The sequence below is a fragment of the Pleurodeles waltl genome, chromosome 11 (genome assembly GCF_031143425.1).
Source record: "Pleurodeles waltl isolate 20211129_DDA chromosome 11, aPleWal1.hap1.20221129, whole genome shotgun sequence".
Classification (NCBI taxonomy): Eukaryota; Metazoa; Chordata; class Amphibia; order Caudata; family Salamandridae; genus Pleurodeles; species Pleurodeles waltl.
The window spans coordinates 489896515-489913864 of record NC_090450.1 but is presented as its reverse complement, the minus strand read 5'-3'; the positions used below and the strand labels follow the sequence as shown (position 1 = coordinate 489913864).

The 17350-nt window shown below is 42.2% G+C and overlaps 1 protein-coding gene across 2 annotated transcripts in view; it reads left to right on the top strand.

Annotated features, from left to right (window-relative positions):
* The window catches only part of ADAM9 (ADAM metallopeptidase domain 9), a 463250-nt gene that overhangs the window by 345279 nt on the left and 100621 nt on the right, over positions 1-17350 (top strand). For both annotated transcript variants that reach the window (XM_069213868.1, XM_069213867.1), the window contains exon 16: positions 15084-15264. In XM_069213868.1, the coding sequence (XP_069069969.1) occupies positions 15084-15264 (181 nt within the window). The remainder of the gene's footprint in view (positions 1-15083; positions 15265-17350) is intronic.

Sequence of the window (17350 nt, the reverse complement as noted above, 5' to 3'; positions counted from 1 at the left end):
TTCCAACCAAGGAACAGCATTCATATTTACTGTGATTTGCCTGAGGCATTTACAGTACCAATAAAGATGCATTTAACATTCTGGCAGCAGGCCTAACATCTGCTAACAGAGTGTCCACAGGGGTGTTTGCTGCAATGTTGGCACATCTTCACTTTCAGGTTCTATCCTTACTTGTTCCCCTAGTTTAGGAATCCCCTAGCTTTTGTTGGCAATGAGTAACATTTAGATGTGAAAATAAACAGTGAGCAACATCTGAACCACAGCAGAACATACTGAAGCAGATGTGTTAGCAAAATGATATAAACATGAATTAAAACTTTATATAGTGATATATTTACTTACTACATTATGCATTAAGTATATTGATATAAAGTAAATCTAGCTATTGAGAGACGTACTGTGGATACTATATATATGTAGTTTAGAAGTGCGATTTCAGAAATGACTGAAACAGTTGTCAGAAGGCAATTGGCAGCAGCTGAGGTTTTCTGCAATGAAACACTTCAAGATGTACAGAAATATAACAAAACAGACTAGCAGGCCATTCCCCGCATTCCTGGCCACAGGCAGAACTCTTGCAGATGTTCCCCTTCTCACAATGCCCTACTGACTGCTTGGCACATGACAGATTTTAGCGTCTCACCCGTCCCTTCTTATACTCCATTTTCCGACATCAAAATGTATTAGGGTCTGAGTCTTTTTATATTTTTATTAGGGTTCTGCTACTTTTGAAGTGCACACTTCTCCTTTCTTTATTTGCTCATGAAAGACTGTCTGTCACAGCAGGCAATACTTCAAAGCTGATTGTGCCACAACACAATTGATAGGAGTGACCAGAGTTCACATCTGGATTTCAGGCATAGCGATATGTGCATCAAAAGGTTAATTCTTGTCATCAATCTTGGTACATAAATAACATGATATTCAATGATTTCTTTGATGAGGGAAGAATGCTCATTAGTCGGGATTAAGGTCAAAAGTAACAATGGTGCCAATTTTATGACCTTCAGCATAACCCAGATCCAACTCTTGAAGAACATTATGTGGGTTGCATAGAGGGATATCTAGAATTCTTCTTGAAAAACATATTTCCCTATTCCTGCAGATTATAAACCCTGCTAATGACTCAAAAGCCCAGCTCCATAAGTTTTTACTGAAACATTTTTTTTTATAAATGTCCAGTAGTGGCCCAATGAGTTTACTTCCTAAGTTCGGGGCCAAGCTAAAAAGAGACCCCACAGCTTGAGTAAAATGTAATTTCCTGGCAGATAAGCATGGAGCCCAAGGGTTTGAGTGAACGAAGTTCAATCTCAAATAAGGGAAATTAAATGCCCTTTCCAAATCTTTCCCTTTGATACACAAAGGTTTTTCAATTTTTTTTCTTTTGATCCACATCCCATAATGAAAGTTTTCAAGCTGTTAGTTTCCAAGTTCAGATGCTCCATAAAATCAACAAGAGTCTAAATGTATCTTAAGTCCATTTGAGGTTTGTGCTAAAGAGAAAGCATCTTCAACATGGAGGAGGGTGGATAAAGGCTTGTTTCTAACTATATGTATATCTCTTCCTTTTTTAGTAACATTAGTTAGGCTGTTAATATGTAGCAAAATTAAGATAGGTGCTAAAACACATCCCTGGCACACACTATAATGCAAATTGATCTGTAGATTCCACTCCCCCCCCCCCCAAATAAGACTGACACTGAATGATTGAAATGCAAGGGTCCGAGGAAGTCCACCAGGCCCCCCTCAAGATCGAGTAACGACAAAAGCGCCCACAATTTAGAGCTGTTTAGTCTTTTGAACATGCAATATAAGCCCAGGAATGCTATGAATAATGAACTATTTTTTGCAATTTGTTATTTGCTTGTTAGCAAGTGCAAGGTAAGGCACTGCTGAAGTGTTCCCAAATCCTGTCTTGACTCCATACTGGACCTTGAAAAGAATATTATGTTCTGAGGTCCAGAGCAGTAACAGGTCTGCTATTATTCTTCCTACTATATTTACAGGTGAATCTAGAATGGCTACTAGGTGATAGCATTTGTGATCCTGGCAATTTCCCCTTCTTAAAAACTAGGACTTTTGTAGCTGAACACCAGTACTTAGGCATGCCCGTTTTACACGCTGAATTTATACTATTAGTCATCAAGGGTGCCCACAAATCAACCTTATTTGTATATAGTTAAGCACACCACTGGGGCTCGAAGCCTTATTCAGTGGACTCATATTAATTGCAACCCTGACCTCTTCCAGAGAAAATGTATTATTGAGCCTGGTGACCATAGATCCTTACACAATGGGTTACTGTAGGAAAGTACCATCTTGCCTGGCATGTTACCCCCATTTTTACTTGTATGTCAGTTTGTTTTTGCCTGTCTCACCGGGATCCTGCTAGCCAGGACCCCAGTGCTCATAATTGTGGCCTGAATGTGTGTCCCTGTGTAGTGACTAACTGTGTCACTGAGGCTCTGCTAATCAGAACCTCAGTGCTTATGCTCTCTCTGTCTTTAAAATTGGCACTGTAGGCTAGTGACCATTTTCACCAATTCTAATTGGCACACTGGAACACCCTTATAATTCCCTAGTATATGTTACCTAGGTACCCAGGGTATTGGGGTTCCAGGAGATCCCTATGGGCTGCAGCATTTATTTTGCCACCCATAGGGAGCTCAGACAATTCTTACACAGGACTGCCACTACAGCCTGAGTAAAATAACTTCCACGTTATTTCACAGCCATTTTACACTGCACTTAAGTAAATTATAAGTCACCTATATGTCTAACCTTCACTTCGTGAAGGTTAGGTGCAAAGTTACTAAGTGTGAGGACACCCTGGCACTAGCCAAGGTGCCCCAACATAGTTCAGGGCAATTTCCCCGGACTTAGTGAGTGCGGTGACACCATTACACGTGTGCACTACATATAGGTCAATAACTATATGTAGCTTAACAATGGTAACTCCGAATATGGCCATGTAACATGTCTAAGATCATGGAATTGTCCCCCCATGCCAAATCTGGTATTGGGGTGCCAATCCAATGCATCCCCGGTACTCCAGCATGGACCCCGGGTAGTGCCAAACTAGCTCTCTGGGGTTTCCTCTGCAGCTACCGCTGCTGCTAACCCACAGACAGGCTTCTGCCCTCCTGAGGTCTGGGCAGCCCAGTCCCAGGAAGGCAGAACAAAGGATTTCCTCTGAGAGAGGATGTTATATACTCTCCCTTTGGAAATAGGTGTTAAGGGCCTGAAAGGAGTAGCCTCTCCAGGCCTCTGGAAATGCTTTGAAGGGCACAGATGGTGCCCTCTCTGCATAAGCCAGTCTACGCCTGCATAACTGCAACAAAGTAGCAAGAAGAGTACCAGCGACATTGTAGTGCCTAATCCTGCTGGTTTTCTCGACTCTTTCCTGGTGGTGCATGCTCTGGGGCTATCTGCCTTCACCCTGCACTAGAAGCCAAGAAGAAATCTCCCGTGGGTCGACGGAATCTTCCCCCTGCTACTGCAGGCACCAAACTTCTGCTTCACCGGTCCTCTGGGTCCCCTCTCATCGTGACGAGTGTGGTCCCTGGAACACAGGAGCTGGCCCAAGTGACCCCAACAGTCCAGTGGTCTACCTGTCTAAATTTGACAGAGGTAAGTCCTTGCCTCCTCTCGCCAGACAGTAATCCTGTGTACTGCGTGAACTGCAGCTGCTAGGGCTTCTGTGCACTTTTGCAAGGAATCCTTCGTGCACAGCATAGCCCAGGTCTCCAGCACTCCGTCCTGCATTGCTCAACTCGCTCAGTTGACCACCGGCTTCGTGGGACCCTCCTTTGTAGTGTTGAGACGACTGCTGTGCTCAGTTTTCTTGAACCCATGTTCAAGTACTTATGCGGGTGCTGCCTTCTTCTGCATGGGCTCTCTGTGTTGCTGAGGGCCCCCTCTGTCTCCTCTTCCAAGTGGCGACCTCCTGGTCCTTCCTGGGCCCGGGCAGCACCCATTTTCTTCAACTGTGACCTTTGCCGCTAGCAAGGCTTATTTGGAGTCTTTCTCCGAAGAAACAACTCTGCATCCTCCAGCATTCTGTGTGACATCTTCTGTGCAAAGGAGAAGTTCCTAGCACCTTTTGTTGTTGCAGAATCTTCAGCTTCTTCCACCTGGAGGGTGCCATTTTGCACCATCATCCGGGGTTTAGTGGTCTCCTGCCCCCCCTGGACACTTTTGTGACTCTTGGACTCCGTCCCCTTCCTTTACAGGTCCTCAGGTCCAGGAATCCATCTTCAGTGCTTTGCAGTCTGTTGTAGTCTTTGCAGAATCTCCTATCACGACTTTATTGTGTTTCTAGGGAAGTAGGGTCACTTTACTCCTAGTTTTCAGGGTCTTGGGGTGGGGTATCTTGGACACCCTTAGTGTTTTCTTACACTCCCAGCGACCCTCTACACACTACACTAGGCCAGGGGTCCCTAAGTGGTTCGCATTCCACTTTCTTAGTAAATGGATTGTGTTGCCGCTAGGCCTATTGCATCCTATTGTATTCTACAGTGTTTGCACTACTTTTCTAACTGTTTACTTACCTGATTTTGGTTTGTGTATATATTTTGTATATTTTACTTACCTCCTAAGGGAGTATATCCTCTGAGATATTTTTGGCACATTGTCACTAAAATAAAGTACCTTTATTTTTAGTAACTCTGAGTATTGTGTTTCTTATGATATAGTGCTATATGATATAATTGGTATAGTAGGAGCTTTGCATGTCTCCTAGTTCAGCCTAAGCTGCTCTGCTATAGCTACCTCTATCAGCCTAAGCTGCTAGAACACTACTAATCTACTAATAAGGGATAACTGGACCTGGCACAAGGTGTAAGTACCATCAGGTACCGATTATAAGCCAGGCCAACCTCCTACAGTTACCTATTCTATAGGTACAGTATCAGAGCTTAGGGGCTTCGTCTGTGGTTTGGCACAAATGTTTTAATTAATACAGTGCCAGGACACTTTAGTGTCTTTTAGCTCACCAAGCCTATCAACTGCTCCCAGGTTTCAGCCTACAGATCATATTTCCTGTTTGTAAGGGCTATTTGTATTAGTTTCTACAGGACGCTACCTCTTTATTTCCTGGAGAAGACTTCAGGGCACTGGGAAGCCTTTTGTTGGCACAACTGCAGAACCCTTCAAACCAAGAAACCTCACTTTGTCTATTGGTTTTGACAGCTAGGTCCTTGAATTATCACTAAGTGTTTCAAAGAATTCTGCACAAAGCAAAGGACACATCTTGGATAAAAGACAAGACTTTGCTAGGCCCCGGTTGTCTCTAATCAGCATTAATAATATCTGACCCGTAGTGGCATCTTTCCAGGTCAACCTTCCCCTTTTTTTCTTTAGCACTATTAGTTCCCCATTATTACCTTTTTATTCCACTGGGGACTGCCAAAGATATTGCTAATGGATTATGGCCACTAAGTATGCTTGCGTGTGTAGCAATCAGATATTAAGTTTATCAGAGCCATAGTAGCAAAAAGGTGGTGAAAGGTGGTAGAAAATCCTCTTCCCGTAAATGTTGCAATGGAAAGTTTTTGGCTTCCACCCAAATCTAAAACATATAATTTATCAGTGGTTCCCAATCTGTGCACAGCGGCACCCTGGCGTAATGTCAAAACTAGCCATGGGCACCACGAACAGATGGACACCAAGCACACAGTTTGTGAACCAATTGTCGCTACATAAGTAGTTTATATGTAAAAGTCTGCATTGCTTGCTTTCATTTAGATTTTAGAACAGACAGTGCTGTGCCGCTGTCTTACTCATTGATGCCCAGCCTCCCCCTTTCTGAGCCTCTGAAAAGCCCCAGGGGCCCCAACCCTCTGGGCTGAAATTGCTTATGAAAGAAAAGGAGCATGTGGACACCCTCTCCTCAAGCCTCAGAAGGCCTCAGGAATCCCATCCCCCATGGCCGAAATTACTTAAAAGAGGAGAGGGGCATGTGACTCCTCTCCCCATGCCTTGGAAGACCCCAGGTACCCCATGCCCCGGGGCTGCTATTATAAAGAGGGAGCAGGGCATGTGACCATGCTCCTCGAAAGGCCCCAGTGGCCTGATCCCCTGGCGCCAGCTTAATTTTTGTGTTCCGGGGATCCCACCCCAAACTCTTTCAACCCTTCCGGCAAGAGCACGGGCAGAGAAAAACAAATGTGTGCTCCCATCCGGAGGGAGCTGCAGAAATGCTCCTGCCAGGTGGGAGGTCACTTTTCTTTGCCTGTCTGGGTTCTTGCTGGCAGGGACACATAGGAGGCCCCCGCCCATGGGAGTAGAGAAAATAACCATCTCCAGGATGGGTGCGCGCAGAGGGGCTGTTGGGGCCATGGACCTTCCCCCGCAGCTCCCAATGTAGGTGTTGTGGGTGCCCCAGGTGGGACCGGGAGACCCACTTTAGGACCCAGAGATGGGGTCCTGGGGGCTAGTATTGGCTCGGGGAAGGGGGCCTCCCCTCTCCAATAGTAAGAAAAAAACATACGAATTGCCAGCACCCACAGTGGGTGTTGGCAGGGGAGCCTGTGGGGGTCACTGGGGCCCTAGGGCGCATCTCTCAGCCCCCAACAAAAAATTGGGTGGAATACCCAAAGTATTAATAAAATCTTTTTAAAAATGGGAAAAAAATGAATAGAAATGAGTGGCAAGGGCCGTTCATTTAAAATTCACTGCTCCTAGCCAGGAGCACCCCCTAAGCGCCCTAGGGCTTTTTTTACGTACATATTTTCTTGCTGCTATAACAGGCAAAGGTGCCACCAAACATTTTTGGAATGATGTGGGGGCTGCAGGGAGTGAACCAACCCCTCAGCTACATTAAAAAAAAAAAAAAAAAAAAAGGTAAGTCTCCTAGGTCAATAAATCCATGATCCCAGAAGGGTTTACCGTATTTGATATATAACACCCCTTGCTGGAGCTTTAGTAATGGACCGTAGTGCCCCCTTGTAGTTGGTTCTACAGCTGCAATATGTAGCTCGAAAAATCATTCAAACAGACTGAGACATGGTGGTGCTTGTTTTTTAATAAAACATATTAAAAATGTTTTTATGACGAACACTTTTATTAAATGTTGTACTGTGTGAATTAATGAACTATACATTTTGTTACAATTATTGGTGATTTCTTGACAAAGGCAATACATGTGCTTTAATTATGTTGCTATTCTGATCTCTTCATAAAGCCAAAGCACCCTTTTTTATATTTTGATGTTCGGACCCTTTGACAAAATCAATAAGTCTCTGTTACTTAAAATGACACCCTTTATGTTCAGCCATGAGACGGACCCTGTAACCATCACCTTCCTGCACACATCTACGTTACATTAAAACAAAGTGGAAATTTACTGAAAAAAAGATTAACTTATTCACTTGCAATGCCCTGTTTATGACCTTACATATTACATCACTCATGACATGTTGTGTGACATCATTGATAGCAGCATTAGTGATGACTGTGCATGGTGTGGGCACAAGGTATAGTTACTTTAGGTCAAGAGCTATAGTAACTTGAAATAATTTTGAATTTTAGAGATTTTGTTTGTATTAACTGACATTTTCATCTAAATACAAGTTCCTTTAACCCTTTTTTCACTGAATATGTATATATATGTTCGATGGCATGTGTAGCTGCAGATACACATGCTGTGCACAGTCCGCCATCTGGTGTTGGGCTCGGAGTGTTACAAGTTGTTTTTCTTCGAAGAAGTCTTTTCGAGTCACGAGACCGAGGGACTCCTCCCATTTCGACTCCATTGCGCATGGGCGTCGACTCCATCTTAGATTGTTTTTTTTCCGCCATCGGGTTCGGACGTGTTCCTTTTCGCTCCGTGTTTCGGGTCGGAAAGTTAGTTAGAATCTCGGAAAAAATCGTCGGTATTGTTTGCGTTCGGTATCGGGTTAGTTAGAACAAATCGACACCGAATTTTGAAGAGCTCCGGTGGCCCTTCGGGGTTTTTTCGATCCCCCGTCGGGGCCTGGTCGGCCAGACACGTGCGACTTCAAGGCTGATGGAACGGACCCCATTCCGCTTCTGCCCAAAATGCCATCACAAGTATCCGTATACGGATCAGCATCTGGTCTGTAACTTGTGCTTGTCCCCCGAGCACAAGGAGGATACTTGTGAAGCCTGTCGAGCGTTTCGGTCGAGGAAGACGCTGAGAGACCGAAGAGCCAGGAGACTACAAATGGCGTCCACGCCGACAGGTCAAGAACGTTTCGAGGAGGAAGAAGAAGCTTTCTCCATCCGCGAGTCGGATTCTGAAGAACTCGACGCCGAGGAAACACACCAAACCGTGAGTAAGACGTCGAAAATCAAGACTCACGAGAAGTCCACAAAAGCCCAGGGGACGCCACCGCCAACAGGCCATGGCTTAACCCGAAAACTAGGTGACCGATCCAAGGCACCAAAAAAGGGCATGCTGGTGTCGAAGTCATCCGACTCCGGTCGAGATACCGCCACACAGCAACCTCGGAGCCGAGACAGCGGCTCCGAGAAACTTCGGCACAGAGACAGCGGCACCGAAGAATTTCGGCACCGAGACACCACGCCGAAAACAAAGAAGGTTTCTTCGGAGCCTAAAAAGACTTTCGAAAAGGTTTCGGTTCCGAAACATCCAGCCTCGGAGCCGAAAACTAGTTCCTATACAGAGGAACAAGGATTAACCTCCCAATTACATAGATTTGGAGAGGAGCTTCAAGCTGTAGAGCCTGACTACACGCAAGGAAGGCTTCATATTCATGAGGACACAGGGAAGATAACCACTCTTCCCCCAATCAAAATAAAAAGGAAACTTGCCTTTCAACAAAAGGACAAGCAACCACATGCAAAAGTGGCAAGGAAAACAACCCCGCCACCGTCTCCACCACCATCAACACATGCATCACCAGCAACAACTCCACCACTGATGCACTCACCAGCTCATACTACAATGAGTCAGGATGATCCCGATGCATGGGACCTTTACGATGCTCCAGTGTCTGACAACAGCCCAGACTCCTACCCCACAAAACCGTCACCACCTGAGGACAGTACATCCTACACACAGGTGGTCGCAAGGGCAGCCGAATTTCACAACGTCACCTTACATGCTGAACCAATTGAGGATGACTTTCTGTTTAACACCCTATCCTCCACCCATAGCCAGTACCAAAGCCTTCCCATGCTCCCAGGAATGCTAAGACATTCAAAACAAATATTTCAGGATCCAGTTAAAGGCAGAGCCATAACTCCAAGGGTGGAGAAAAAGTACAAGCCACCGCCAACAGATCCAATCTATATTACAACACAACTAACACCAGACTCAGTAGTTGTCGGGCAGCTCGTAAGAGAGCCAACTCTCATACCTCAGGAGACGCACCACCTCCAGACAAAGAGAGCTGCAAATTTGATGCTGCGGGAAAAAGGGTTGCAGCACAAGCAGCAAATCAATGGCGTATTGCCAATTCACAAGCACTTTTGGCAAGATACGACAGAGCTCATTGGGATGAAATGCAACATTTCATCGAACACTTACCCAAGGAGTTCCAAAAAAGAGCGCAACAGGTGGTAGAAGAGGGACAAAGTATCTCAAATAATCAGATACGGTCTTCCATGGATGCAGCAAATACAGCTGCAAGGACAATAAACACTGCAATCACGATACGAAGGCACGCATGGCTGCGCACTTCAGGGTTCAAGCCGGAAATCCAACAAGCTGTGCTCAATATGCCATTTAATGAACAGCAATTGTTTGGGCCGGAGGTGGACACTGCCATTGAGAAACTAAAAAAAGACATCGATACAGCCAAAGCCATGGGCGCACTCTACTCCCCGCAGAGCAGAGGCACATTTCGAAAAACACCTTTTAGGGGAGGGTTTCGAGGTCAACCCACAGAAACCACAACCTCACAAACAAGGCCTACTTACCAGGGTCAACATCAGAGGGGAGGTTTTCGGGGGCAATTTAGAGGGGGCCAATTCCCAAGAAATCGAGGAAAATTCCAAGGCCCCAAAACTCCTCAAAATAAACAGTGACTCACAAGTCACACAATCCCATCACATAACACCTGTGGGGGGAAGACTAAGCCAATTTTACAAACTTTGGGAGGAAATAACAACAGACACCTGGGTCTTAGCAATTATCCAGCATGGTTATTGCATAGAATTTCGCCAATTCCCTCCAAACGTCCCACCGAAAACACACAATATGTCAAAACAACATATAGATCTTCTAGGAATAGAAGTTCAAGCATTGCTACAAAAGGACGCAATAGAATTAGTGCCAAATCTACAAAAAAACACAGGAGTTTACTCACTGTACTTTCTAATACCCAAAAAGGACAAAACTCTGAGACCAATACTAGATCTCAGAACACTAAATACCTACATCAAATCAGACCACTTTCACATGGTCACGTTACAAGACGTAATCCCACTGCTCAAACAGCAAGATTACATGACAACATTAGACCTAAAAGATGCGTATTTCCATATACCAATACATCCTTCACACAGGAAATACCTAAGGTTCGTATTCCAAGGAATACATTACCAATTCAAAGTGTTGCCATTCGGAATAACAATTGCGCCAAGAGTTTTTACAAAATGCCTGGCAGTAGTAGCTGCCCTTTTCAGAAGGCAGCAAATACATGCGTTCCCGTACTTAGACGACTGGTTAATCAAAACCAACACGCTAAGACAATGTTCACAGCACACAAACTACGTCATACAGACCCTTCACAGGCTAGGTTTCTCGATCAACTACACGAAGTCACACCTTTTGCCGTGTCAAACACAGCAATACTTAGGAGCGACAATCAACACAGCAAAAAGGATTGCCACTCCAAGTCCACAAAGGGTTCAAACATTTCACAAAGTAATACAGGCCGTGTATCCAACACAAAAGATACAAGTCAAAATGGTAATGAAACTCCTAGGCATGATGTCTTCATGCATAGCCATTGTCCCAAACGGAAGATTGCACATGCGGCCCTTACAACAGTGCCTAGCATCACAATGGTCACAAGCACAGGGTCAACTTCTAGATCTGGTGTTGATAGACCGCCAAACATACATCTCGCTTCTATGGTGGAACAGTACAAATTTAAACCGAGGGCGGCCTTTCCAGGACCCAGTGCCACAATACGTCATAACGACGGATGCTTCCATGACAGGGTGGGGAGCACACCTCAATCAACACAGCATCCAAGGACAATGGGACATACATCAGAGGCAGTTTCACATAAATCACTTAGAACTGTTAGCAGTATTTCTAGCGCTGAAAGCATTTCAACCCATAATAACCCAAAAATACATTCTTGTCAAAACAGACAACATGACAACAATGTATTATCTAAACAAACAAGGAGGGACACACTCGACACAGTTGTGCCTCCTAACACAAAAAATATGGCATTGGGCGATTCACAACCACATTCGCCTAATAGCACAATTTATTCCAGGGATTCAGAACCAGTTGGCAGACAATCTCTCTCGAGATCACCAACAAACCCACGAATGGGAAATTCACCCCCAAATACTAAACAATTACTTTCAAATTTGGGGAACACCTCAAATAGATCTATTTGCAACAAAAGAAAACTCAAAATGCCAAAACTTCGCATCCAGGTACCCACAAGATCAATCCCAAGGCAATGCTCTATGGATGAACTGGTCAGGGATATTTGCGTACGCTTTTCCCCCTCTCCCTCTCCTTCCATATCTAGTAAACAGGTTGAGTCAAAACAAACTCAAACTCATACTATTAGCACCAACATGGGCAAGGCAACCTTGGTACACAACACTACTAGACCTTTCAGTAGTACCTCATGTCAAACTACCCAACAGGCCAGATCTGTTAACACAACACAAACAACAGATCCGACATCCAAATCCAGCATCGTTGAATCTAGCAATTTGGCTCCTGAAATCCTAGAATTCGGGCACTTAGACCTCACACAGGAATGTATGGAGGTCATAAAACAAGCGAGAAAACCTACCACTAGACACTGCTATGCAAATAAGTGGAAAAGATTTGTTTATTACTGCCATAATAATCAAATTCAACCTTTACACGCATCTGCAAAATAAATAGTAGGATACTTACTACATTTGCAAAAATCTAACCTAGCTTTCTCTTTCATTAAAATACATCTTACGGCAATTTCTGCTTACCTACAAATTACGCACTCAATTTCATTGTTTAGGATACCAGTCATAAAGGCGTTTATGGAAGGCCTAAAGAGAATTATACCACCAAGAACACCACCAGTTCCTTCATGGAACCTCAACATTGTCCTAACACGACTCATGGGTCCACCTTTTGAGCCCATGCACTCTTGTGAAATGCAATACTTAACGTGGAAAGTTGCATTTTTAATTGCCATCACATCTCTAAGAAGAGTGAGTGAGATTCAAGCATTTACCATTCAAGAACCATTTATTCAAATACACAAAAATAAAGTTGTTCTACGGACCAATCCTAAATTTTTACCAAAAGTAATCTCACCGTTCCACCTAAATCAAACAGTAGAATTACCAGTGTTCTTCCCACAGCCAGATTCGGTAGCCAAAAGAGCACTACATACATTAGACATCAAAAGAGCACTAATGTACTACATTGACAGAACAAAACTAATTCGAAAGACAAAACAATTATTTATCGCCTTTCAAAAACCTCATACAGGAAATCCAATTTCAAAACAAGGCATTGCTAGATGGATAGTTAAGTGCATTCAAACCTGCTATCTTAAAGCTAAAAGAGAACTGCCTATTACACCAAAGGCACACTCAACCAGAAAGAAAGGTGCTACCATGGCCTTTCTAGGAAATATTCCAATGAACGAAATATGTAAGGCAGCAACATGGTCTACGCCTCATACATTTACCAAGCACTACTGTGTAGATGTGCTAACTGCACAACAAGCAACAGTAGGTCAAGCTGTATTAAGAACATTATTTCAAACTACTTCAACTCCTACAGGCTGAACCACCGCTTTTGGGGAGATAACTGCTTACTAGTCTATGCACAGCATGTGTATCTGCAGCTACACATGCCATCGAACAGAAAATGTCACTTACCCAGTGTACATCTGTTCGTGGCATTAGTCGCTGCAGATTCACATGCTCCCACCCGCCTCCCCGGGAGCCTGTAGCCGTTTAGAAGTAGATCTTAAACATTTGTACATTTGTAAATATATTACTTAAAACTTTATTATGTACATACGCATTCACTCCATTGCATGGGCACTATTACTAGCACACACAACTCCTACCTCACCCTCTGCGGGCAAAACAATCTAAGATGGAGTCGACGCCTGTGCGCAATGGAGTCGAAATGGGAGGAGTCCCTCGGTCTCGTGACTCGAAAAGACTTCTTCGAAGAAAAACAACTTGTAACACTCCGAGCCCAACACCAGATGGCGGACTGTGCACAGCATGTGAATCTGCAGCGACTAATGCCACGAACAGATGTACACTGGGTAAGTGACATTTTCCATATATATATATATATATATATATATATATATATATATATATATATATATATATATATATAATATACATTTACACATACCTATCATGTTTCACAGAGAACTGTGAAATGTGGAAAATATTTCCAGATTGCCTTTGAAGTCCGTAATTCATAAATATAGCAGCCATAAAAGTACTCTGCAGAGGTTTAAGATTGTCATTGCTACTAGGACAACGTGGCAGGGAAGAACAAGTTATGCAGCAAAGTCATCTAAACCAGTGATTCTTAACCTGTGGTCCGGGGAACCCAGGGGTTCCGCAAAGCCTACAGAAGGGGTCTGCAAACTGATTAGAAAGCTAAAAACTATTAACATTAATAAAGAAGCAAGATGTACAATTGAAAGTTTAAAACCTGAGACTAAAAATTAAATTAGTATCATTACAGAATATAGTATGGATGATGAGAGGCCTCAATTAAAATGAGAAAATGTCCAACCTGCCTAATAAAGTTTTTTTTATTTTTTTATTTGATCATCGAAAATGCTTAGGCCAGTTCCCTTTGCTTCTAGTAATGACCCAGTGGGAGTCCCATGACTCCAGTAATGGTTCAGAAGGGGTCCCCGGGCTCCAGTAATGAATAAGTGGGGGGTTTGAGGAAGACAAAGGGCTAAGAACCGCTTATCTAAACTATGCAGCAAAAAAGCAGATTATCTGGCACATTCTCTGGCAGTACGTTTGTATATTTGAAACAGAAACATTTTTGGTTAAATCTGCAAATCACGTAACAAGTGTAGTAAATGCCTAGTTGTGTCTATCTATCCCTACCATACAATCACCCACATCCACCAGCCCTTACCAATGCCAATTGTTTTGCTAACAGTTCATTCAAGAATGATAGACAAAACCTAGAACTTCTAATTCCAACAAGCGTCCATTGGTAGCTCCACTTTAAAGAAAGAGCTTTTTCAAACTGGCTCCACCAAAATAAACCTAAAGACTTTTTGGCCCAGAGGTTCTTCATAGCTGCATTCCTTTGGTACTGGTCTGCCATATGCTGTCTCCTCTCCCTCTGTTATTGATTGATTGATTGTCAACCATTTGAGTAGAAGAGATATCAGTTCAATGGAGTATGGAAAAAAATGCCCTTATGATTTCCGTATTCCTAGTACTAGCGCAGAGCATATGCCATGTACGAAGCTACATATAGTAAAAAAAAAAAAGTGTAGTCTATTTTAGAAGACGTGGCAGCATGTGGCTAAAGGTAGGTTTGGAGAGCCCCAAAAATGTTTATTTTTAATATTTTAAAGTTGTATGCAACTGCTGCCAAAAACTAACCAGTTTTGAAGAAATTAGAGCAAAAACTAACAGTATCAGAATTGCCACAATTATAACTTCCCTTTTTTATGCAGAAGCAGGGTTTGCAATACAAGTAACAACTGACTGCATTCTGAACCTATTTTTTATTTAAGGTGACCAAATGCATGAATTTGTAATTTTGACTGAAATGCCTTGTACAATATTTGAACATCAGATCCATATTAAACAATGACTGTTATGTATGTTGTAAATATAAAAATGGTTTATGAGATTATTAGGCTTCAGTTTATAGTATCTTTGGTGCAATATTGCAGGAATTCCATGTGTGGAAAGTTGCAGTGTGAAAACGTAGAATCTCCTGTGTTTGGAATTGATCCAGCCGTCATTAAAACAACTATTCATGGCACTGTATGTTGGGGTGTGGATTTTCGTCTGGGTTCAGATGTTCCTGACCCTGGAATGGTGAATGAAGGCACAAAATGCGAAGAAGGAAAGGTAATTCTTATAAAAGTATGTGTTTGTACTTGGTTGTACTAGGTGCGAGTGTTGGACTTCTCAAGAAGGAGCAGGAATATTATGCACTGTTATAATATGGTGGTAAACATATTGTATTTAAGTTGCGAAAATTAAGAAAGATAATTAGGAATGATATTGGCTACTTAAAAAGGATGGTTGGAACTGATGTTCTTTGCCAGTATGTGTCATGATTAGTAACAGGTTTGGTCTACCCACTCTATCTCTCCTCCCGCCTGACTGATTTTGAGACTGGCCCAGTCCACTTTTTGGTAGTCTTTTGGTCTCAGGTTTTTAATCTAGGGGATGAAGGGCAGGGATTGGACCAGATTGTCAGTAGAACTAGTTAATCTGATGTTAACAGTGTTGTGAAATAACTATGTTGGAGGATAGGGCACACCACAGAGACGTTTCTTAGCCCAAGAGAATAAATAGCAGGTCACAGCACATCTACCCCTGCAATGAAAAAAGCAAACCTCACAGCTGTGTCTTTGCCGTGTTTTCAACTGTTACACATGTACATTTGGTCACAACATTTTACCAGTCGGTGACTCACAGGTTATTATGTGAGAAGCCTTCTATATTGAGGGGCTTAGTTACAAAGCTAAATCTACAGGTGGAGATTTACTACTAGTATATTTACTTTTACACTTTTGAGTACCTTCACTACTTTGGGCTACTCACAAAATGTGAATTGAAAGTTATTCAAAAGTGTAGATTTGAATGTTTTCATCCCCTGAAACAGGGGATGGTGCAGAATTTACAAATGAAATGTTTTTACTGCCAAAAAGAAGCAATAGTACAACCAGCACCCCATGTGGCCAACCGCTGATACTGTAACACCATCCCATAGAAAATAATGCCGCTACAAACGTAAAATAAAACTCCCTAGGAAATAATGTTAAGTTACATTAATAATTCAATGTAAAACAAGTATCTAAAAATAAAACATTTTTATTTTAACATACTTTAATTTCCCTTTTTAATTTAAAAAACAAGGTACCATTAATTTTCATTAAAATACAATTAAATTAGTTTTAATTAATTTTATACATAACATTTAATACGTATTAATAAATCCTGAAAGTATATTTATGTGAAATTTTGGATTTATACTTCTAAAAAAGTAAGTTGAGCCTAATTTTATACATTCAGGTTAATTTATTTTTAAGTTTAAAATACGTTATTAATTCTGTAGCATTTTCTTGTCATTCATTTTAAATAAATATATAAAATAACTTTACTTTAACATGTAATCTAAAATATTTTTAAACGTTAATAAATGTATTCAGTTTTCCCTATGCTTTACCATAGGGAAATCTCCACACCAACTGAAAAATTCACATATCATGGAAATTCCAAGCAATATCTGTAACAACTTATAATGTATCATAATTATAACAGACATTAAACATGTTCTATGTGCTATTAAACAAAATAAAGAGCAAAGATGAAAACATTTGTCATTAATTGGATTAAAAAATCTTTCCATTTTTGGAATTTATCTCAAGATCCCGAAATCCTTTCCTAACTGGATCCTATCCTGGTTAGGTGTTAGTAATGTTATTAACGTATCTCATAAACATGGGTGAAAATGGAGGTACTGCCAGGGCAAATCTTGGTCAATTACTTAAAAAACGTATGATGCCCAGGTGATAGGAAAATATCTAGACTGCATATGAAATTTTATTGAGGAAAGTCCAGCTGTTTAAGACTGAAGCCCACACCCACCAAGAGGGGGCATTCTTCATCATAGGTTCTGACTCACATTAATAGAAGTGACCACTGAAGTTGGCTTCTACCCTGAACCACTGTCTGCTGGTGGGCTTGCTAAGACCCTGATAGATTGGGAGGATATCAATAGTTTTAAACCAAACAGCTCCACTTTAAATAATATTGTAGTCCTGCAGGCTAATTTGGAGAAATATGTTGTGGCGCACGGTGTGCCTGTCTATGCAGTCTTTATTGACTTTTCCAAGGCTTCTGACTGCATAAGTAGACCTACACTGTGGCGAAAGCTCAGAAAGTTGAAAATTAAAGATCATTTACTTACGGTCATAATAGCACT